The sequence below is a fragment of the Onychostruthus taczanowskii genome, unplaced genomic scaffold (genome assembly GCF_017590055.1).
Source record: "Onychostruthus taczanowskii isolate IOZ18803 unplaced genomic scaffold, ASM1759005v1 scaffold50, whole genome shotgun sequence".
Classification (NCBI taxonomy): Eukaryota; Metazoa; Chordata; class Aves; order Passeriformes; family Passeridae; genus Onychostruthus; species Onychostruthus taczanowskii.
The window spans coordinates 731,576-755,808 of record NW_024502569.1 but is presented as its reverse complement, the minus strand read 5'-3'; the positions used below and the strand labels follow the sequence as shown (position 1 = coordinate 755,808).

The window sequence follows — 24,233 nt, the reverse complement described above, 5'->3', positions numbered from 1 at the left end:
TATACTTTTATGGCATGCAGGGCAAAGTTTACTGTAATTCACAATAATCTATTCCCACAATTTTTAATATTTCACTAAATTTCAGTTCTATGCTAACTTTATTCCAGGGTCTGTACATGGACTTGTTTCAAATGCTGGTGTTTTTAAAGTGTTGCCAATTGTATATATGAAACAATTTGAAATTGAAGCAGATATTAACAAAAATATTAGCAATTTTTTTGGTTTACAATATAATTTGGAGTGCCTTCTACTTTTTATTTCTGATGTCTAGTATATTAAATTGGGAATATTAGATAACTCTGCTACAATTATGGGGAGGTCATAAAATACAAAATACTATTTCCTTTTATTTTCTCTTTTATGTTGGGGATGTCTTTGAGGCTTTCTAAAAATAACTGCAACCATAAGGAAGATATTATTATATTGTGGAAGTGTGAAAACCAGGACCTATAAGAGAAAATGTTTGCAGAAGATGCTTTCTTTTAATAGAAACTGGTTTACAGACAAAACATTTTGTGTACAAGCTAGTAATTTGAAGAAATCACTGCTTGCTGCAAGGATAGCAGCTGTGACAAGGACTTGAGGACATTGAGCAAGGCAAAAAAAATTTGAGGAGCTTAAATATATGTGGCAATACAGAACAAATTTCCAGACCCCTTGCAATCAGTTTGTTTTTCCACTTATTCTATGTCTATATTCAGCTTCTTACTTGCAAAATTCAAAATATCAGCTCTCAGATTGTGATCTGAGGGCTGTTGGTGTTATATGAACTGTCCACAAAACTCCATTAAACGTTTAATGATGGCTTCATTAGGTCTGCAGATTAAAAGCTGTGGCGTATGACCTGTGTATTGTGTTAGCATTATCACGTTCAGGACTCGTGTGGTTCCACGGGTGCTGTGTGGTCTACAGCAATTCTGAGCATCAAAAGTGGCAAAACTGCATGAAAATTGTCAGCTAGTAATTGAGAGATAATAGCCACAACTTAATTCCCCAGCTGCATCCAACAACAAAAAGATGAAGACGCATTTAAAAACTGGTTGAGCATCATATTTTCTGCCCCCAGAGGGAAGAAAGCTGTTCATTTCAGCTTGTTTTTCTTTTTGTTAGATTAGGTTTTCCCACAGTCTAAATTATAGCAATGATAACTGACAGAATCTGAAGTTTCTTTCTATTTTTAAACAAAATAATTGAAAACTTCAGAATTAGTTCCTAGACCACTATGGTAATAGAGAGAGTGGTTCTACCTAAAACTAAACCATACAAATTTAACACACATTTAATTGTGAATAGTGAAATTTGAAGGGCAACTCAATCTGAGTGTCTTAGTCCTGATATTTTTTTCCTGTGGGTCAAAAACATTGTCATATCTAGTTTGACACTGGTTTAGGTTGAAGAAATCTCACCCAAATGCAATATTGTAATGACCGATCTTGTAGTATATTCACGTGAAGAGCATTATGCATGAAGAACCAGAGCATTGCTTGTTGTAATTAATTTTTTTTTTCAAAGCAATTTAAACATATTTGCCTCCTCATAAAAGGATGAACTACTTTACTACATTCCAGTTGAATGGCTTGTTGTAAAATGCTCATATCTATATAATTAGTTAAAACATTACTTTGTTTTGCATTGCTTCATAAAATTGCTTTGGAAGAATCAGTGTTTACATGAACTCTGTAATAATATAAGATTTAAAGTATTCCTTGTGCATAGCTATCTTTGACAAGTCGTTACTTTCAAATGTTCATGCTGAGCTTAAAAGTTTTGCTGTTTTAAATATAAATTAAACAAATGTATAATTCCAAGATACTAATTTGTTTCAATTTACCTTGTATTTTTTAGTTAACTTAATTAATTTTCTTTTTCTTTTATTGTTGTGATCTGTTGTCTGTTTTGTCTGTTGCATGTCCAGGGTTCTAAGGTTAGTATTGCTGCTGTAAGTTTCAGTTTTTTGCATTTTCAAAAATATCTTATTTTTGATCATTTGATATTATGGCTTTCTTTTACTATTATTATTCTTACTATACTTTTCCTGTAACATACAGTGGAATGTGAATAGGATTATATTAGGCGTAATAACTAACTTTTCCTAGCATATTTACCTTAACAGCCTAATGCATTGTCAATGATGGTGCTTGCTGTTAGCTCCTGGGCTGAACATAGTTAGGCCTGTGAGCTAATTTAAGTTATGAATGCAGTTGTCAGTAGAGAAACTCTTTATGTCCTGAACATGTTCATTGTATAGAAGGCTTTGTACTGCTCTTAAATTACACTGAGAAGTTATGGAATAGTGATCTGTTCACTTTTCAATGAGTTTTGGAGATAACACTATATAAAATATTGATGATACTAGAAGACAGCTTGATAAATAATGGAATATATTTTAGACATTATTACAATACCAATGTGCAGTATTCAACAGGTAGAAATGATGGTAAGTTTGGTGCAAAAAACCTGTCAGTCCTTTTTTTTTCCTCCATGTAACAGAATTTTAGGGAGATTTGTAAAAAAAAAAAAAAAAAAAAAAAAAAAAAAGAAAGAATTATTTTTAATTCAAAGTTTGCTAAAATTACCGAAGTCTTATATTCAGTGAATTTAATACATAACTTTCAAAAATAAAAAAGCAACAGATATTCTCAGAGGTTTAAGACTATGATTGGCATAATACACTTGAAACTCGACAAAAATCGACATCAGGCGCTCAACTGGCTGCAAGTGAGCCTGATGTTATTTCAAGCATGAGTTCAAAGTTCAGGTTTCCACAACCACATATGAGTTTTTCTAGCAGACTGTTATGGCTATAGATTTTTGCAAGTATATTTTCTTTGGGTGAGTGCTTTCAAAATATCTTCTTCCAGTCTGTTATAAAAACCCCAGCAACCTATTTTTCCAAAAGGTAGGACCGCAGCACAAACTAAACAGGTGAGCCCTGGCCAAAGAAGGTAGTAGACAGGCTCAAAATCTTTCTTCTGAGAGTTGTCATTTTATTATTTTTCTAATATTATTGGGCAGTTCAGACAGATGACAGCCCTTCCCAAATCACTCATGTGACCGACATGCTATATCCTTAAGAGAAATTAAATGAAGGGCTATCTATCATTATGGTGACACATGCCACTTTGTATCTTTCATCTTTCAAAACAATTGTTTCCTTAATACTGTTTGGCACAGTTTGCACTTTTATAATTTTGGATGTAAAAATATTCTTCAAAGTAAGCCATGAATGTGGCTAATAATGTTTTAGGAGTATGGAAATAAACAATTTTTTTTGTTTTCTGTATTTTTTATTTCCTTTAGAAGGAAATTACTTTAAGAGCAAAAAGTATATATTTTGTTTTAATAAATATTTCTAAATAAATTAATCGAAGTAGAGAAGCACAATGAAAGTACTTTTCAAAGGGACTAAACTGTGTGCTCAGAAAGCCTTGCAACTGGAAAGCTTGTTGACAATCAGTAAGAATTGGCCACTTTTAAACAAATTTTAAAATGGTATTCAGGCATAATTCTCGATGCAGACAAGTATCACACATTGATCTTTTCAATGTGCCTAGCTCCAGAGGTAAAAGTGTTCAAACAGATATTTTTTTGTTTTGGATTAAGCTGACTGTTTCCTCACTTATCTGCCCTGTTAAATACCTGAAGGCATTTGAAAACATGACTCTGGACATCAAAGTGTCTTTTTTTGAGAAAAAAAAATTAGTTTTCAGAAATATTGAACTCATTCAGAAATTTTCTGCTGATTCCCGCTAAGGAGAGTCCAACATTAGGAAAGAAACAGCAACTCTCTGGGACATGTGAGCTGCATGCCATGTCACTTGTCCCTTTTTACTTTCCCTCTGTTGTTGTCATGAGGTAGCAAACATAAACTGATGAATTGGATTCTGTCAGGATTCTATATGCTGTAAACATTGCAATTCATGGAGACAGAGTGCAAAACTGTATGTTTTTTTCCCACTCCACTCCTCACATTTGTTCATATGAAGGAACATGAAGTAAAAGCTGTACACAGAGTAATTCCTTTAATCTGTTACCTGTTGGTGTAGCCTATGGAAGAACATAAGAATATGTTGCACCTTTTTAAACCATGCATTGTTTTATTATCTACCCTTTCTTTGTCTTTATGTTATTGCTAATAACTTTCTCATTTATATTAGACTTTTCCTCATCTATTACAGCATGTAAAGAATTTTCTCACTCTTCATGCTGCCTTACTTTGAATTTCACTCACAGCTTATGTTAATGCTATCAGTAGGAGAATTTTAAATAACTTTTCAATCTATCTGCCATTAAGCATAACAATTTAGATTTCTATGTGTATGTGCTGTCTTTATATTTCAGTTATGTTCAAACTGTTTAATTCAATTATCTCCTTTTAAAGACTGAATTGGAAAATATTGAAGTGACACAAGGAATGTCAGCAGAGACAGCAGTAACGTTTCTCAGCCGTCTGATGGCAATGGTTGATGTACTAGTATTTGCCAGTTCTCTAAATTTTAGTGAGATTGAAGCTGAAAAAAACATGTCTTCTGGAGGTCTAATGCGACAGTGCCTAAGGCTTGGTAAGTCAACAGACAGGATGTATTAAATAGTTACTTACAGATCAATGAGTTGCTATGGATTAAATAGTGACATGTGCAGGAAAGGACCTTGTAGGTAGAGCTTGATGTGATAAAGTAAAAATCCCATTTATTATTTATTGATCTGATATGTTTTTAAGGGCAATTCAATTTAGTCATAAGAAAGACATGTCTGAAAATGTTCTTCCTTATGTAGTTCAAGTTGTATATATTCAGGGAGAGTAAAAATATTAAATTTAAGTCAGCAAATGGATGATTTTTTTTTCCTTAAAGATGCTTTGCTACTTCCATATTGCAGTTTTTCTTGTGCAGGTCTCCATGGATTTGTAGGACTCTATGGGCTATGTAAAATAAAAAGAGTGGGATACTTGTGCAGACACTGTAGCTCTCAATATGTTTTGAAACAGCATGGCATTTATCTTCACTGTTTACTGTTATTCCTACCACTTGTTGCGATAGTGATTCTTTTACTGCTTCTGGTATAAAACTTTTGAGTTATTCTCAATTCTCAATTTTTTAATCAAATTTTCAATTACTGCCTACTAGTAATGAGTACTAATTGGTGTTCTAAATATAATATTGAAAAAATACTATAATTTGTGGCATTTTCCTTTCTTCTTTTAGTTTGTTGTGTGGCTGTGAGGAACTGTTTAGAATGCCGGCAAAGGCAAAGAGAGAGGGTAAACAAGACGTCATTAATTGGTGGTAAAACGCAAGATGCTCTTCAGGGTGTAACAGCATCAGCAGCAACCAAGGTAAATGATCATAAAGAATCAACAGCAATGACGGCAAGTCTGAAACACCACTTTTTTAGGATCAGAAAATAATTGTAACTGCCTTCTGAAATATTTGGCAAAAGCTTAGGTTTTTCCTGTTAGCTGGTTTATGGTAAAAGTGTGTGAAGAGGCTTCTTTGAAAGATGAAAATCTAGATGCAGGAGTATGACTGTGTCAATTCTAACCAGATTTTGCACTCTTGCTTGGCCTTCTTGAAAGAACAAGTCCCCTTACTCACCTCTGTCATATATACCTGCGTAGATTTTTTTTTATTCCATCAGGGTACTCTCCACTTTTAATGCAATCCTGCGATCGATCACATCTCTGTCAGTGGAATATTTGCATTCCAATAGCATCAATGGACCTTTGAATGCATATTGGGCGTCAGTATTTACTGTCTGCTTTTAGAAGTGAATTTTATTGGATATTCAGTTACTGCTTAGTTTTTCCTGTGTCATTAATTAATTCTTCTTCTTCTTTTTCTTTTTTTTTTTTTTTTTTTTTTTTTTTTTTTTTTTTTTTATTTTTTTTTTTTTTTTTTTTTTTTTTTTTTTTTTTTTTTTTTAATATTTTTAACTTGCTCACAGCTTTAAGACTTCAGGGATACAGAAAGAAAAATCTGAAATAATTTGGCAGAGGCCATGACTATAATATAAAACATTGCATGATGCAAATGATCACTTCTTTTTTGCTATGATATAGTCATTACTAAATCAGGGGTTTTTTCCTCTCTAAAGACTTTTTCAAACAGCTGTTACAAAGTTAGCTGCTTTCATAATATTATTTCATTAAATCTCACAAAGATATTACCTTTGTCAATATTGCTGTGCTCAGTGCAAGCAAAATCACTAAAAGGAGACTTTTAGGTGTTCAGGCCTCACATTTAGTATATTTTATTTTTTAAAGTAAGCATGCTATTCCATAATTTTTAAATAGTAGCAGTTATTTTATTAGTAGCCTGTAATAAGACTCTGTAACATTAACATTTATTTTTATTTTTCTGTTCAGCATTTTCAAACATTCCATGCGTATTAGAAATAATTTATTGTTCTGTTATGAAGAAACTATAATCTGAAACTTTTGTGTGAAAATTGTTATCTTAACTCTGTCTAGAGGTATAGTTGTTCGAAGATACTGGAAAGATGTAACAATTTACATATTACTGTCATTATGAAAATAATTCAAAGCATCACTTTATTTCTAGAGACCTTATCTGAGTATTATGTGGAATATCATCTAAGATTGATGTAATAGCTTGAAAAAGAAATGTCAAATTAAGGTTCTAACAGACGTGCTTTGATATTTTGAGAGGACCAAAAAATCTCATTACTTTTTATTTTTAGACTCCCCTTGAAAATGTCCCTGGAAATCTTTCTCCCATAAAAGACCCTGATAGGCTTCTTCAGGATGTTGATATTAATCGTCTACGAGCAGTTGTTTTCCGTGATGTGGTGAGTAATGTGTGCTGTAATTCTTTCTCCTGCAAAATCATCACTTATATTTTGAAAGTGATTTTGATTGTACACAAATTAAAAATATCCTTCATGTGTTGCACTTCATGTATTATCTGCACACTCTTTGCTTGTGACATTGTAACTACCAGCCACCTTCAGCACTTAAAAAATTATATTGATTAAGCTATTTGAGATGAGTAGTTAACTGTGTTTAACACTCAGCCTTAATCTTAAACTAGCCAAATAAACACAGCCAAGATAAATCAGTTACAACATATGTTGATTAAAATTGCATTACTAAAGGTGTTAACTATTTGTCCAACCAGGGTGGAAAGAAGAATTAGTACATGTTATAGAAATGCAGCAAATCAGTTTGCAAACACAATTCTCACTTTTGCTGAACACACTTATATATGTAAACATATATAAAAAGGTTTTTCAGATTTTTCTGCAGTGGCTTTTAGCACAAAGCTGCACCACAATACACTTGTTTTTGAGTGTAGTGCAATAGGAATTATTACTGTATGCCTGCAAGTATACATGTTACATTTAAATTCTCCAGCCTGAGTTCAAAGAGGCAATATTCTGTCACCTATTCTTTTCTTAAGTAATGGAGAAATGAATACAAGAAAGCATGTCTCTGGAACTTCTATGAAATAAATTAATAAGAGATCTAGTTATTTTAAGGCATGCAAAAACATGCAGCCATGTTAAATAACACCCAGAAAACATGGAAAACAAGCACTGGAGCTGTAATAGAAAATACATATTTGTGAAATTGAAAAAAGATGAAACCACTATAGGAGTATATAGAAACTAAAGTTTTAATTTTATCATGTTAAGTTTTACATTATAATAATAATAGAAGACATTTCAGTTAAATTAGAGCAATTAAATCTCAATCAGGATAATATCTGAGCCATAGATGGCGGTTTCCCTTGAACAGCAGATTATGTGGAATGAGAAGAAAAGAAGACAGCAAAGTTATAGTGGTCCTGGCTTTCAGTTAAATCAGTCCTGGAAAACTAGGATTGCTGCTGACATCTCCTATGGAAGGGGAAATCAGAATGCATAAGCTATTTCTGGAAGAAAAACAGGGGTACATTCTCCCTGCTTTATGTTATGCCTGCTTATGCATCCAGCATCAGCTAGAGAAACGTCATGAGTTTAGATTTCCCTCTCAGCAATGGTACCCCTTACCTCCTTCTGTCAGGGGCTATCACAATCTCATCCTTGGGACAGCAGAAGGCAGTTGCCCTTGCTGCCAGGAAGCCTTTAAAGCACTCTCAGAGTAGGGTCAGGGCCCTGTTTTGAAAATCCATTGACTCCACAGACCCTGGGATTTGTTGTGTAGCTGCCGAATTACCTCCAAAATTCAGTACTTACTATGTGCTCTGTGTGTGTACTACTCCACTGAAAATCCACTCAGCCTTCTGCATTATCCATTTCCTGCTATGCTGGCAGAAGCAGCCTTCCAGAAACGTATTAACTCTTAAGATTTGTGATGTTTTTGTAGAAAAAGTCCATGAAAATATTCAATATTCTAGATGTGTTTATTTTTCCCTGGCACAGGACGACAGCAAGCAAGCTCAGTTCCTAGCTTTGGCTGTGGTTTACTTCATCTCAGTCCTGATGGTCTCCAAGTACCGCGACATCCTGGAACCACAGCGAGAAACTGCGAGGTCTGGGAGCCAGGCAGGTAGAAATATCAGACAAGAAATAAATTCACCAACAAGTACAGGTAAATTTGTTTTCTTCAAATGTGATGTGATTTATTTTTTTTTTAGAACTGTAATTATTTTACTACAAAGTATTTTTAGTGAGTAGCTTAAGATCCTAATAGGAAATTACATACTATTTTCTTCCAGTCTAATAATTTGAGGTTTTAAAATTGGCATATTTTATGTATTCTCTATATTTGCGTACAGGGTATTACTAATTTTCATTTGTATCTTTCTTTATGTTTTTATTTTTCTTTCATTTGAAAATAATTATAAAAAGCCAGGGTTCCTGCTGGAGTTAAAAGAAAAGTACAAGGTAGTTCGCCAAAAATTTTCCTCAATCTGTTGTGTGTTAGGAAGAACAGATATCTTTATACCACAAAATAAATAAACAGAGAATACAGCTGCTTGTCTTCATGAGCTCCCTTTGTTTGAGGAAATTTGTGAAAGGGTATTAGTGAGGACTGAGTACTTTCTTGGAGTCCTGCTGTATCCATGCCCGCATTTAAAATCCTATGGTAATAATAGAATAAAAAGAAAACATTACTATTGCCTTCTTTGACTGAACTGTTTGTGATCTGTTTTAGTAGTGGCTTTACTGGCATGTGTTCTTCAGCCCTAAAGGAGGGAGTCTGTTAGGTCTCAGAACCTGTTAGAAATGAGGGATGCAAACCTTACTCCACTCTGCTTCAAATATTTTGCACTCAGTCCAGCATTTTTTTTCTCAAGTCTGATTGGATTGATTATAACTGTACCTTCTGCATTAAAAGAGTTTAAAACAGGAGCTGCATTTGTCCACAAAAAATTTTGTGTATGTTTTTGTTCTTGTATTGATCTTTAATCTCTTTCTTCATTTATGAAGTTGCTGATTTTCATTCTTCATAGAATTTTTCCTCCAATTTGTGTTATATTCACGTTTAGTCATTATTTTATGATTCATCGTGCTGTTTTAATTTGCTAAGTTTATGTAATTTTCTGAAGTCAATGTGCTTGTAGACTTCCCATTTGAAAAATACTACATAAACATAGTCAGTTAAGAGAATTCATAATTCTTTTTGCCTTCCTGATTTAACGTTATGGTTCTGAACTAAGAAACTGCTACTTTCATCCATTACTGTCTTGCCTATGTGCTTGTATATCTATCTGCGTCTCTTTTTCCTTATAAATGTTGCTCTTGAAGTGCCCAAATAATAGGTATGCTGTTTCCTATCTCTTGATAAGGAAATTGGGTTTTTTCTTTCAGAAATGCTTTTTTTTTTTTGTTTTGTTTGTTTGTTTGTTTTGTTTTGTTTTGTTTTTGTTGGTAATACCATATTTGCATGTTTCAATGAGATAGGATATCTGTCATGGATCCACAGTGGACCAGGCCACACATGAATACTAGCTGGCTCACATTTGATTCCATGATTTTCTCCACAGTTGTGGTCATACCATCTATCCCTCACCCAAGTTTGAACCATGGATTCCTTGCCAAGTTAATTCCTGAGCAGAGCTTTGCCCACTCATTTTACAAAGGTAATATTAACATCATCTCCTAACCTGTTTGGGTGTTCTTATTTAATGTAATGCACTTCAAGAACTAAATGTGATGTTACTGTTGATAAATAAGTATACGCCTCAGGTTACATGGAGATCAGACCTGATGATACCTTTACAACTTTAACTTCCTGCCTACATTTTTTAGGAAATCTCTCTCCCGCTTTCACTACAATTTATTATCTTTAATTATTATAAAATAAAATGAAACTATTTAAAAAAAACACACAAAAAAAAAAAAAACAGTCAGCAGAAGGGAATGGATATAGGAAAATTTAAATGCTTTTGGTTTGTGGTTATTCTGCTACAACATTAGGCCCATAAAAATAAAATCAGGCCTATTTTGAAAGTATTGCATACCACATGAAGTATAAAGTAGTTTTGTAGTATTCCCTTTCCCTGTATCTTTTCCTGTTCTTTTGCCTTCCTTTCTCGCTTTTTTTCTTGCCTTCTTGATGGTATGTAAACCTCTGATACTGTATGTGAATTATTTATGCCTGTTACTTAATGTGCTGTGCTGTGTTTTTCTTGAAGGAAACCAATTTTTCTACCAAAGCAACTATTATGTGTTTTGGGCCTGATTTGTTTTGTTTTGCTTGTTTGTATGTTTTAATAGATACTCTATAAGGTAGGAACCGAGGGGGGGTTTGTCAGTTCTTGAAAAAGAGAGGGTTACCTGAATGTAACTTTAGCCAAGTTTGCATGTACATTTCCACAATTATTTACATGCAATGTGCTGTAAATACAGAATGTAAAAGAATTTTTAAAAAATTAATTTGATGAAAATGTCCTTGGTATAATTTTGTAAAATCTCACTGGGTAAAAAGACCAATTTTTAAAAAGCGTAAGTGATTTAGAATGCATACAGTTTATAAAGAAAAGAATAATTGACATTCTATTTCAGTAATAAGGTGACAGGCTTGTCATAGGCTGTTCTGAGAGTATTCTGTTAAAACACTTATTGCACCAACTTAAACTATTACTATGTTAATCTGGCATTTCTTGAGCTTTGATGCGTGTATGTATGTGTAAATTTGATGTATGTATATTAGAAATTGCTTTAATTTTTAACAGTGTGTAAGCCAGGGTTTGTGATTTTGATTCACAAGATTATTGTCTGCCATACAAAGAAGAAAATGGTTTTTATTCCTCAATATTAATATTATTATCTATTGTACTTGTTTTACCTTGAGTTCAAGTAACATAGTTTTGGTTTAGAAATAGTTCAATAGCGCTGCACTGAAAGTGTAAGCAGGTTAGGAAGAAAAGTGGTTTGGCTTTAGAAATAAATTATTCAGTAAAGGAAATGTTATCTGTGGTTAGTTATTTTATTTGTTGATATCATCAGATCCTTAAGTGTTTTAAGTGTCTGAGGTCTCAATCTCATACTCTTTACAGATTTACCCATTGGAGGAAAAATAATTGCACTTTTTAGATTGTGAATACAGTTCCTCAGTTTTGAATATCAGCAAAAAGTTAAAGGAAAAAAAGAATTGCAAATGCTGTCATAAAAGGCCAGAAGTTCAAACATATTTGTCATTTCAAGAGAATCTTTCATTCCAGTGCTTAAGCCAATTGGGTTTTTTTCAGTGACCTGACTTGCTTTCAGACAATGGCAGCAAATGTAATTTTTGAATATGATTTTAAATTTTAAGGTATTTTTACTTAATATAAAGTGGTTTAATGTGGCGTTTAAAATTAACAACACATTTTTAAAGCAAAGTCTTACTTATTAAAAAATTGATAGAAATTTGGTTGTTACTTGGAAGTGAAGACATATTTTGTTCATTCCATAGGACACTAGATGGATATAAAGAATTTTTTCTTTGTTTATCAAGCAAGTAGTATCATAATTGTTAGAACTGTACTGGAAAATATCTATTTAATTCAGGAAGAGGGCTTGACTCCTTAAATGAAAACCATTTATCCATTTTTAGTAGAATCTAATTATCTGACTAGGAAACTTACCAGGGAAAGGGTAAGATAGAATTAGGTATGTTACCAGTATTTAAGATAATGATTTTGTTCATAGTGAAATTCCTACTTTTTTTTTTTTTCCATTGTGTGGGGCAATATCCTTAGCTAAAATCTATTTAAATCTGTGTGAGACCCTACTTGTCTCAAGTACATTACAGTATGTGATCAGCAAATGCTTCCTATGAGAAACTGCAGCTGGTGTCAAGTGTGGGTTATAAGAATTTTATAATTTTATTTGACATTAAACTCTTCCATTATCATAATAAAAACATTAAACTTTGCCTTCTTTGTTGATATTACTGGATATAAATAAAAGATAGTATTGAAATAAAAGACTTTAAAATATGTTTTGAAGGGAAATATATTCTATCCTTACAATTGTTTGTAGATGGCAAAATAATGTTTCTTTCTTTTACTATTATTCAGATATTGCTCAAGGTCACACTCGGGAAGGAAAAACTATTACAGTAGTGTCCATGACTAACATTTAACAATAAAAATATTTATTTCTTTATAACCTTCTATACCTCTGTATTTATTTTTCCTTCTAATCTGACCCATGGGGAGAGAAAAATATATCTTTATCTGTAGATTTACTCTCATCATAAGTTTGTTCAAAGTGCTTATGTTTCTCCTCGTTGTTTCCAATAACTTTAAAGGGTCTTCAGTACCTATAAATTAGTGTGTAGTCAGACGAAGCAGATCTTGTAAAATTAAGAGGAAGTTCTCTCTCTTCCATTTAGGTCATATATAGCATTACACTTTGAAGTAATTAATTACCGGCGTCTCAAGGGAAATGGCAGAACAGAACTTTTCTCTTGCGTCTGAAGGTTGTCTGAAAAACGTAGTCCTACAAAAGTAAATGCTACAGACTTGCTTCTTCCTATTCAAAATATCAAAGAATTAGTTAAATTAAAATTGGATTAATTAATTAATTAAATAGGAAGATTTAGTAAATATGAGAATAACATTAAAAATTATTGACCAAAACCTCTGTCCTGGATTTTCAGTGTTTTGTCTCAAAATCATCAGTCATGCATCAGTTCTGTTTTCTGGAAAATATTAGTAGTAAAACAATATTTGAGGTAGTCCTCTTCATCTCCCTTAAAAAATAGGTGAAGAGAGATTAGGGCACATTTAGGGTACGGTTCATCTGACCTGCTTTGAGATCTACTGGTCACTAGAAATGTCATCTTTCTTCATTCACTATAGCTCTCACTGTACACCTCTGTCTTGGTCAGATCAATCCTGACTCCTGTGTCATGGCATAAACAAACTCCAGACACAAACGCTGGTTTACAACAAAAGCTGGAATCAAATTCTTTGATGTCAGGCATTTAATCCAATAATGACATTAAATGTCTTATTAATATCCCCATCCACAGCTATATTTTTTTTAATATATGTCCATAGATACAACTGTGCTAGTCAAGATATTGTTAGTGTCCTTTTACTGGTTAGCAAGAGCTACCCTTCTGAGCTTAGCACAAAATGCCAAAATTTTCATTTCTGAAATGGGAGCAATTGGAATAGCTTAGAAAATATTGGTTTGTTCTCTGTTAATTTCTCTGCTTAGATAAGGATATTTTCCCAAACCTGGTATGTACATATCTCTGTTATGTCTGGAAGATGTGGAACTAGAGACACAAAAATTAAGAGCAGCCTTTTCTCTTACCAGGCAGAGGGTAATCAGTACATATTTTGAGAGAGAAATACCTTTCCATCAGAATAAGAGGAGAGACAGAGGAGCATTTCTGCTAATAACAGCTGATAAGCCTTACCATGTAAAACCGAGTAAACTTTTGAAATTACAGCTACCAATTTCAAGTAGATTCAGCTATAGCGGTCAGGATAACTTGAAATTAGTTTTTCCACTTCTGGTTGCTATTGAAGCTGTCCTTGCTTACCTTGAAAGTTTATTGAACTATTCGTTTCAGCAGTGTTGTCTGAAGAGTGTTTCCACATCTCCAACAGTAGAAAAGTGTGAATAGTTTTTTTTCCTTTTTACACTTCAGCTGCCATTCTATTAATTACTGAGAACACAATTAATATTTACCAAGTAATGAGTATATAATTTCAGTTGAAAATTGATGTTACCATTTGCATTATTCAGGAGTGTTTCAGAAATGAAAGCATGGCAGCAGTGCAATTTAGCCTATAATATATTGTGTGAAGCAAATCAGAATGCAGGTTATCAGAAACTTCTATCAAAAATTGATTGACTTTTCCACTCACTTGCTATCACTGCCTGTATTTTTCCCAAAGCATTGTAAATTAATAGATTTCTTAAAGATATGTGGTGCAGATGGACTGGAAGCTATTGATTTATTTTTCTTGACAGAACGAACTATATTAAAAGGTTGCAGAAACAGCTTTGAAGACAAGAATCCAGTTTTTCAGGTCTGCTAGGGATATAGTACTCTGAGAATTACACAGTTGTTTGTATTTCTAGTGTAGTAGCATAGAGATTTCCTGACTATTTTCAAACTATTTTGGATTACAATAGCAGCCTAAGTATACAAAGTGGACTAAAGGACCATTGCCTGTGAAATTTTTTTTTGCCTCAGGAAGTCCTGACAAAACTCATGTCTCCATCCTCCTCAAAATCTAGTTGTATATATGTTTCCATGAAAGGAGAAGGCTATAAAGGAGCATGGGTGATAATCATGATTATCAAAAAATTCCAATTCTATTGAATTTCTGCCAGCTGCTCAAAATAATCCTACTGCTCTTCTGATGAAACATATGCTCCTTATTCCAACTGCATCTGAAAAGACATGCATTTGAAGACCATGAGATAGTAATGAATACATCTTAATCTATTATTTATTGCCCTTTACCAGCTACTTAAGGCATCATAGGAGATGTTTGCACATATATTTCATTATTCATTGATCAGTCATTAGGTATGCATGAAGCAGTTGTAATAGGGATTTTTTTAAATTTTTATTTGTTCGTACAAATTACAGATGTTTTAAAAGGTTTTTAAAAAACTTTTAGTTTTTTAAATAATAGTGCTTAAACCAAAATGTTTTAATATGTTTCCTTGTCTATATGGAACACTCTCTGTGCTCCACTGTTAATTTTTGTTGCTGAATGCTGTAACTTACATGAGAGATTTTATTTTATTTCATTTGTAAGAAATGTCAAATTAAAAAACCACCATCTTTCTCAGCATGCATCAGAAATACAGATATTATCATAAGTACCTCTAAAATATTTTTTTTTTAATTTTGTGGATTTGAGTTTACACAATATACAATAAGTGAATAAAAATATAAACTGAAAAAAACTAGGGAAATTCACCTAGGGGAAAAAAATATATCCATATTGTTCCGAATTTCCATTCTGATTTTGTTTCAAAATGTAAACAACTGGTTTACTCTATAGCTAACATTTCTTTAATGTGACTTCACATTTTCTTATTTTTATTGTATCTTTTTCCTATATTTTAGTCAATGTCTTGGTAATGCTTTGGCTTAAGACATTTTGTTTGACAGCCAGGTGATCAATCAGACTGATGTCTTATCCATCAAACACTGAGTGAAAGACCTTTGAGTAGTAAAGAAGAGTAAAGACATTGATTAAAGACATTGCCTAAACAGATCAAGAGGTTGTGTCTGTCATAAGTGTCTCATACAGTGGTCAAGGTAGGTATGGCCTGCCTTAATGACTGCAGGGAAAGAAACAAATGATAAAACTTTTGATGAATTTGAGCACATAGAAGAGATTTCCAGTGAACAAAAAGAGAAGACGTGCATTTACGCATGTCCAGCTGTGAACAGAGGCTGATGATAACTGTTCTCTTCAATCACTTCCCAATCTTGATTTCCCCACTCTAAGTCTCTCCTGCTCTATTCCTCTCCCATTTCAATGCCTCTCTGCTTTTCCTGGTTGGCAGCTACATTGCTTCTCCTCACAAATCCACACTGGCTAAAAGGAAAATTCAAGACCGTCTGTCTTAAATCTCCAGTACCAAGATCTATGTCCTTCCAATCGCCAACCCACCCCAGAGTATTTCCTATCTGACTTTCCTCAGTACCCTCATTATCAGCTGTGGTCCTTCTGCCCTCAGCCACACATATCATAGCCCTGAGGTATCCTGCTTGTGGCTTTTTGTCTTGTCAGCCAGAGTTTGCCATGGCATGTGCTCTACTTCCACCTCTTCATGTGCACATGTAGCAGCATGCTGTTGGACAGCTGAATCTGCACTGCTGTCCTTGTGGAAGGAAAGGGACAGTGTTTGGTCTGGCAGGAATTTCAGATGCAGGCTAAAAGCAGTCTGCATTTATCAAAAGTTTTTGTAGATTAAAGACTGATAGTGAAAGAATGGAAAATTGTAACCCTAAGCCAGCCTCTTTTCCCTCACATTTTAATAATACAATTTACAAAGAAACTTGCTTAAAATTATTTTAGAACAGCAAATGAGTTCTGCTCTTAGTGTTGTTCGTGTTACTTAGCCTCAGAAATAACAGAACTCCATGAAGTCTGTTAGTGGGACATGACAAAATTTGCCTAGTAATGCGTAGTTACATGAAGATTAATACCAGCCAAGCTGCCAAAATTATAGACCCATCTAGATTCTACATGGTTGGGCCACAGTCAGGATCACTATAAAGGGATTTTTTACTCTGGTAAAGACTTCAAACTTTCACAGGGAAATAGAAATGCCAACAGAAGAGAAGGTCCTGAGTAGCAGATAGGGAGCAGCTTAGAATCTCAATACTTCTTTTAGGTGAATTCTTCTCACCACTGTTCCTCAACCTCTAAGGACATTTCTATTGCAAGCTTGTTCTTGCTCACTTCTCTCAATGTACCTTTAAATCAGACCCTTATTACTCTTTGAGTCTGTTCTCATATTTAGTTTCTCATCTCAGTTTAATCATGGCGCTTCTTACACATGAAAATGAAATTACTGCTGTTGCAGAGAAGAATTTTTCCACTCTGTCTTTATGGACTAGCGTTTAGGAATTGATTAGTTGACTCTTCCACCTAGGGAGGAAGCTGCAATATCACTGCCTTCTTGGAAATGAAAGCATTTTCAGCTTGTAGGGTGCTGTTTCTGGAAGTCTGTAGAAAACTACAAAGGGTTTATAAAAGGCAGCTATTAAGATTATCACCAGAGCTTTAAGAGAGTTATGCAGAAAACAACTCATAAATTTTTCAGTGCAAATGCAGAAAAAGGTGGTGGCAAGTCCTATATCAAGATGGCCCGAACCCTTCCACTGCCAAATGTTTTTCTATTGTTTACAGCAGAAATTTGACAATTATTTGGGGTAGTATCACTTCCCAATATTTTTTCAGCCATATTTTAAGCAATTAAAATATCATTTTCATTCATCTTACTTTTGAAAAATTTCACCACATATTTAACTAGTAGTGAGATTTAACACTATGAAAAAGAAAAGAAGACTACAGGAATATACACTTTATTTTTTTCCATCTTTTTAAAGTAAATAAATATTAAAAGTGTGATTTGTATAATCATTTCCTATAATGACAACATTGTGTCTATTTGCCTTACATATGAAACGACTCATTATTAGGTTGATAAACAGGGGGTGTGTGGGTTGTATTTTTTAGCCATATGGAAGCAGTGCAAGAGCTATTTAGGTAACTCAGTAGGTTAAAACAATTACAATACACTTAATAAATCACAAGCAAACAAGATATTTTAGGGAAGGAGCGTGACGGATGAGGTCACCAGCTATACAATATGTCATTTAGTTAACTTAGGCCCATATTTTTCCCATAATGTAGTAGACGAACTCATTAGTTAGAATGAAAAACAGTAAGAAGGAGGCATCTGGCTTCCAACTGCCTGTTTCTGACAGGGTTAGGATCACTAGATCTAGTAATGATTCTGCTTTGTCTACTGACATGGCCTTGTGCTGTAGAAAACTGATGAGGTTTGCTGAAAATTTAGTGTCTTACTGTCACGGTGTTAGAATGTGGACAGATGTAATCTGTTGTGGCTTTGCTTCTGTTCATGTTTACCATTTTGCTAAGTTGCTCTAAGTATTTAGGATTTTTATAAAATAATAGATGTTTCTGGTTTAAGATTTTTCTAAATCACTTTATGAATCAGTATTTATTTCTGCATTCAGAAGGCAACAGAAGTGCTAAGACATGGTGTAAAAGAATATGGAACAGAACTTAGAGATATCCAGTTTTATAACTAAAACTGGTTGGGTTTTGTGACCTATGCAAAGTTTACCATTTAATTAAAGCAATACTAGTAATAATAATAATGCTGATCAAGGAGGTCTTAAAATACATTTTTTCACCCACATTTATGTGGGTTTCACATATCCTGATTTGCTAGGATTCTTACCTTAAAGGTAGTTAAGAAGTCTTAATAGTTCTTAATTTATTTTTCCTTAAGGCACAAAATGTAAATTGAACATTCTAAACCCTTATTCATTTAGCTTGTTTGATGTTTTAAAAATGAGAATTAATGCACTCCACTTAGTAGTTTTTAGACATTGTTATTCATAGTGATAAATCAGACTCAGCTGAATTGGCTTAGTGTAGCATATTTGTGTTAAGTATTGGAGATACACACAGCAAAAAAAGTAAAGACACAAATCTGATTTTTGTGTAAATCAAGTATCCATACAATTGCCTGAATTTAGACTAACTTCCTTTGATATTTTTTTCCTAAATCCTTTCCATTAGTGTTATGTACTTTATAGTATGTCATGCTGAAATTTTATGTTCACAAATATAATTTTACTTCCATTTTTAGTAACAAATGATGCATGCCTCTCGGCATTTTATTTTCATTTGGGAACAAAGGTTTGCAAGTCACCTGCTGATTAATTAAGTACAGTCCTATTTATAGCATCTCAAGGTTAGTTCTATTTTTTTTAACTTGCTATGCTGATTGGAAAGTGTCTGCATAACCTTAATTATATCTTGATGACTGTCACTTTGCAAACTAAAATTTATTCATGGTGAGTTTGCACTGGTTTTCTTGTGCCAATCCACCCATCCCTTTTTTTTTTTTTTTTTTTTTTTTCATCTACAGCTTGTAATAGCTGTTGTATAACCTCTCAGTATTAATGTCAGCCAAACTGTTCTCTGCAACACCAGATCACTATGTATCTCCATAGTGGCACCTCCACATTTCTCAAATATGAAGGTGTACACAGTATTACATAATGAATCCTTCCAGAGCCTTCTCTAATGCTGTTAATGCTTAGCTGTTGCAGGAACTATTTATTTAAAAAGTTTGGAGCCACATTTGCCTTTTCTGTTATTGTATTGTATTGGTAACTACATAGTTACCCACTAATTGATGTATCCAAATCCTTCTCATCAGTCGTTTACCAAAGATGAATTCCAGTTATAATGGGAAGCTCTGTGACCTTCACTAGATCTTCACAAAGCTTTTCACTATCAAATATAATTTGCAGTTCTGCCATAATGTCTTCTTATAATAGTGCTTCTGTGACCATCAGTTGTACCTCGTAATTTTGTAGTCAAATTTCACCACAATGTTTTTACCTGAAATCTTTATTCAAAATTTGAACAAACTAACTCGATGGTAGTTTTTCTCAGTGTGATAGGCTTTTCTTTTCTTTTCAAAGTAACTGATGGCTCCTTCTTAGCCAGTTCCTTTTCCCACATTCTAATTATTTCCTGGGTCTCATGACTAAATTACAATCTGTTGTGACAACCCCAGCTTTACTGAATTTATTATATGACCCTTACTTACTCTGAACAATAAGTATTAAAAAGCTCTTTTAGGAAAGCCATTTTTTAAATTCGTCTCATTACATTCCATTACTATTCTTTACTCCAAAATAAATCCTGAAATCTTGCTTTCTGTTGAACATTTGCAGTGGTCCAAATAATTTTTTTCCTATCTGTTAAAAAGAGAAACCTTGTATAGTTTTCTCCAGTGATGTGTTACTATCTCCAGTCATCTGTTTGGCAAAAAATGCCTACTACTAGGCCAGTAATACCATGGATATTTCTTTCTAAATTGTCCTGGTATCAGTTCATTACAGCAGATTTTTAATGTGTTAAAATCTTTCTTCTGCTTTTCTCAAGGTAGTTGACTTTCCGCATCTGTATTTCTATAAGGTTTTCTGTTCAGCATTGTTGACCTTAATGGAAATTGAGGTTGGGTGTAACCTGACTTCACCATGTAGTGGGCCATCCTCTCTTTTCAGTGTCCTCTTTTCATTTGCATAATAATGGAGCCTTATGCCATTTTATTCACCATACATTTCATGGGCAACAACCTGCTTTACTGGCTGTCCAGTACTAATCTTCCCTTCAGTTGAGAAGTGTTATCTTTGTATGGATGGAGTTTAAAAAGGCAAGCAGAAAATTCATTAGCATCATTCTGTGAATCAGATGTGCCAAATATAGGCAGTACTAAGTAGATATGGATCTTTTTGCTTCCTGACCTGGCAGATGCTAAATGCATTTGATGCAGCTCATAAATCCAGTGTCTACTTCCTGCTTCACAAAGAGCTCATATCTATTTGATAAGATGTGTTTAAGGCACTTAAGAGAAAAAGAAGGAAGTGGCTTCAGTGTTTATGGCTGTTAAAAGAAGAAAACAATGCTCTTTACAATGGGTGATTATGCTTCATCTTTTTAAAAGCCTTATCTGTTCTTTCGTATTACTTGTACATATGAAGAAGTTTACATGACCATTAGTTGAAACACATAAATAGTCTCTTACAGAATTTTTTTTTATGTGTACATGTATGTACCCACACTTATGCCCATATGCTAAATAGGTATTTTTAACCTGACTGTAACAAAAAATCGATAGTGAGATATGAGATTGTTATTCAAGTTACATTTCTGAAGCATATTTTTTTGGTAACAAGGCTTCATTCAAATACACCATAAAATATTACCCATAATATCTAAACCACTGTATCAGAGCCATTAAAAAAGTGTTCTTATTTCATATGTAGGACAGCTAAATTTTGTAACCAAGACAAGTAATTTAATGAAAATAATGTAGTTTTAAAATAATCTAGGAAAGCATTTTGTTAACAAAAATAACCCAATTTGTCTTTCTCTAAACAAAATTAGGATGCAAGTTACAACTCTAGCTGACTTTTGTCTAAACATAGCCAATTATTCTTATTTAATAAAGATTTTGCGTCTGTTTCACTGAAGTAATTAATAGAGGTATGGTCTTCTCGGTTACAAGATGCTATAGAATCCTTTTCAATCTGGAAATGTTCCAAACTCAACAGATTTCACTTGCCTATCTCTATGAAGCTGTATTTATTTTGTTCATCAATTGTTCTTGAATTACATAATTTTACCTTTTGTGGGAAAATAAGAGATATCTAAAACATCAATAATAACACTTGTTTTTTTCCTTCATGTATAAATTAATCTGTATTCAGTGCAATGATATGTGTGTAGAAATGTGTGTAAAACACATTTTAAAAGAACCACAAAGCTAAAAAATGGTCTAGCAGTTTTCTTTTGAATTCAAACTTAATATTTGATTACAGCAATACAAAAGTTTATTTTACAGTAATCCAAAAGCATAAGTGATTGCAATTTTCCCTTCTAGTAGGCTCAAGGATAATACAGTTCTGCAGTTGATAGGTGTTTTTTAATGTTGTTTTTGCTGGCAGTATTTTGCTGTTTGATTACTGTGTGAGTAGTGGCCTGTGGTTTCTAAATGCCCCTGAGTTTGTATGATGCGATTTTGGGCTCCTTCTTCCAAGTTTGTTTATATGCCAAACAGCTGTTGGAGGTAAAATATTTTGTATGTAGAATGACTCTTTAAGGTTCAAATATCATTATTTGTGGCCTAACACATTTCTGTCATATAAAACCTTATGATCATATTTTATGGGAAAAAATCAAACTAAATTTTGTTCCCAATCTCTATTTCACTGCAGAGACACCAACTGTGTTTCCAGAAAATATCAAAGATAAAGAAACACCAACACCGGTTGAAGATATTCAGCTGGAAAGTTCTATTCCTCATACAGATTCTGGAATTGGAGATGAACAGATGCCCAATATTTTGAATGGGACAGACATGGAGACCAGCACAGGTCCTGATGCTATGAGTGAGCTGTTGTCTACTTTGTCTTCAGAAGTGAAGAAATCTCAGGAGAGCTTAACAGAAAGCCCCAGTGACATTCTGAAACCTGCATCATCAATATCCAGTATCAGTCAAAGTAAAGGAATCAATGTCAAAGAAATACTGAAAAGTCTTGTGGCAGCCCCTGTTGAAATTGCAGAATGTGGCCCGGATCCAATCCCTTACCCAGACCCTGCACTGAAGAGAGAAGCTCAGGCTATTCTTCCCATGCAGTTTCACTCATTTGACAGGTATATGGTTGGACTCATTATTTTATATTGATGTAATTCAGAAGTTTGAAGGGCTTTTATTTCTTCAAGAAGTTGTTCTACTATTGGTTGGTAGTATGTTAAAAACAACAGCACTATGTCTCCCTTTCTGCATTACCAACAGACCACATAGTATAGACAAAAGGAAATCACCTTGTTGTTCTCTGTTAGCAGTGAATAAAACTCTATGAAGTACTTGGGGGGAAAAAAAAGCCTATTGCCAAGAAATATATGTGCAATAAAATCTTTTTTCTTTAAGATGCTATTTTAGTGAGAAGGAGGAGGGACAATATCTGCTGATACAGAACAGATTGTGCAGAAATTCAGTAGAATATTCTTTCAAAGGCTTAAATCTTAATTAGATCCATCACTGAACTGTTTTCTGGTACTGAAATGCTTTGGCCATGGCAAATTGTTTGCTTGGTCATGGTGGAAACCAGTTTCCTTTTAGGTCTTTAAATAACAGAAGCTGTTAAAGCTCAGAAGTTAGTGCTTAAAACTAAATTCATGAACATTTCCACAAAGAGTCCTTTTTTGTTGGTTTCTTTTTTTTTCCTTGGGCTGTATCTTCCTAGTTTCTAATGAACATACTTGTCATTAAATGTCCAGTCCCTCTCAGTCATCCTGAACATAGAGATTGTGCTGTTGTGGAATTCTAAGCATCCTTCCAGGAGTATAGTCCCATCCACTGTGAGTTTAGACCTAAGTCTTGTGAGTGTTGATGTGATTGTATTTTACATCATTTCAGTTTCTTCATAAAAATATTTTTAAAATGTTAAAAATTGAATCAAGGCTTAAAGACAATTTAAGACATGTCTTGAAAACTTAAAAGTGTATTAGTTTATCAGGCAGGTACAGATAAACTTCAGGCAAGTAAAATACTGAAGGAAATAAAAAAAATAAGGCAGAAAAGAGATATATTGTGATTTATGAGGGAAAAAAATCTATATTTACAGAAAACCTACAAAAATATAAATAACTTCGTTAAGCCTTAAGAAAAATAATATTCAGTGTTTTCAACATAACATAAACAGTAAAGTGCAAGAAGATATGTCAGAATTTTAGAATAAAAGTGAAGTACTTTTCCATTATGAGGTCCATAAACAAATCTGATGTCTTCTTGTCTCTCTATATATAAATACAGTTTTTCTGAAATAATTTGATTAACAATCAGATAGTGTCTGTTGTAAGAAAGATAATTTTATCAAGATAGGAAAAGTGAAATATTCTTTAGAAGCAATGAATGTATCCCTTTCTAACATTTTAGGTTTTAAATAATATTTTAGGTCTTTAGACTTTTCTAGACAAAGCTCATTTAAGAGCTTTTTTATTAAGAAGTTATTTTTTTAGTTCATCAATATGCATATTTTATTTTAGATTGATTTCAATATGAAGTGAAAAATATTTTTTTCTTCCTATACAGTTAAGAATTTTTCCTTTTCCTCTGTGAGGAACCACCATATTCCAGAATGCATGCTTGTACATTAAGCAGTATAAAACATCATGCTACATGTAGAAATAATCACACCTTAACTGAAAACAGCAAAAAGTTTACTTTATATAAATTTCTACCTGGGTTAATAAGAAAAATATTTAATTCAGAGAGCAGTGGTTGATTCACAAAATGCAAGACACCTAAATTAAAAAGGAGCATATCATCTCATGAGATGTCTTTGTCGTTCTTAGAGAGAACTTGACATCAAGGTGATTGAAGACGTGAATTTTACTGTGCTTTTTAAAATTATAGCTTTATAAGGAAGCATTAAAAACTCCAAGGGCCTGCAGTCAACTGGCCATAACCTTTATTTAGTGTGAGCACCTCCATTTAATTGTTCTTGC

General features: G+C 33.3%; 1 protein-coding gene across 2 annotated transcripts in view; it reads left to right on the top strand.

Moving 5' to 3' along the window:
* NBEA (neurobeachin) overlaps window positions 1–24,233 on the top strand; it is a 451,755-nt gene that overhangs the window by 147,108 nt on the left and 280,414 nt on the right. The window contains exons 25-31 of one of the 2 annotated variants that reach the window (XM_041416040.1): window positions 1,916–1,924; window positions 4,382–4,562; window positions 5,205–5,335; window positions 6,700–6,807; window positions 8,383–8,551; window positions 9,951–10,046; window positions 21,938–22,376. In XM_041416040.1, the coding sequence (XP_041271974.1) occupies window positions 1,916–1,924; window positions 4,382–4,562; window positions 5,205–5,335; window positions 6,700–6,807; window positions 8,383–8,551; window positions 9,951–10,046; window positions 21,938–22,376 (1,133 nt within the window). Of the gene's footprint in view, window positions 1–1,915; window positions 1,940–4,381; window positions 4,563–5,204; window positions 5,336–6,699; window positions 6,808–8,382; window positions 8,552–9,950; window positions 10,047–21,937; window positions 22,377–24,233 lie in introns of both variants that reach the window. The other variant, XM_041416039.1, reaches the window with a different exon arrangement.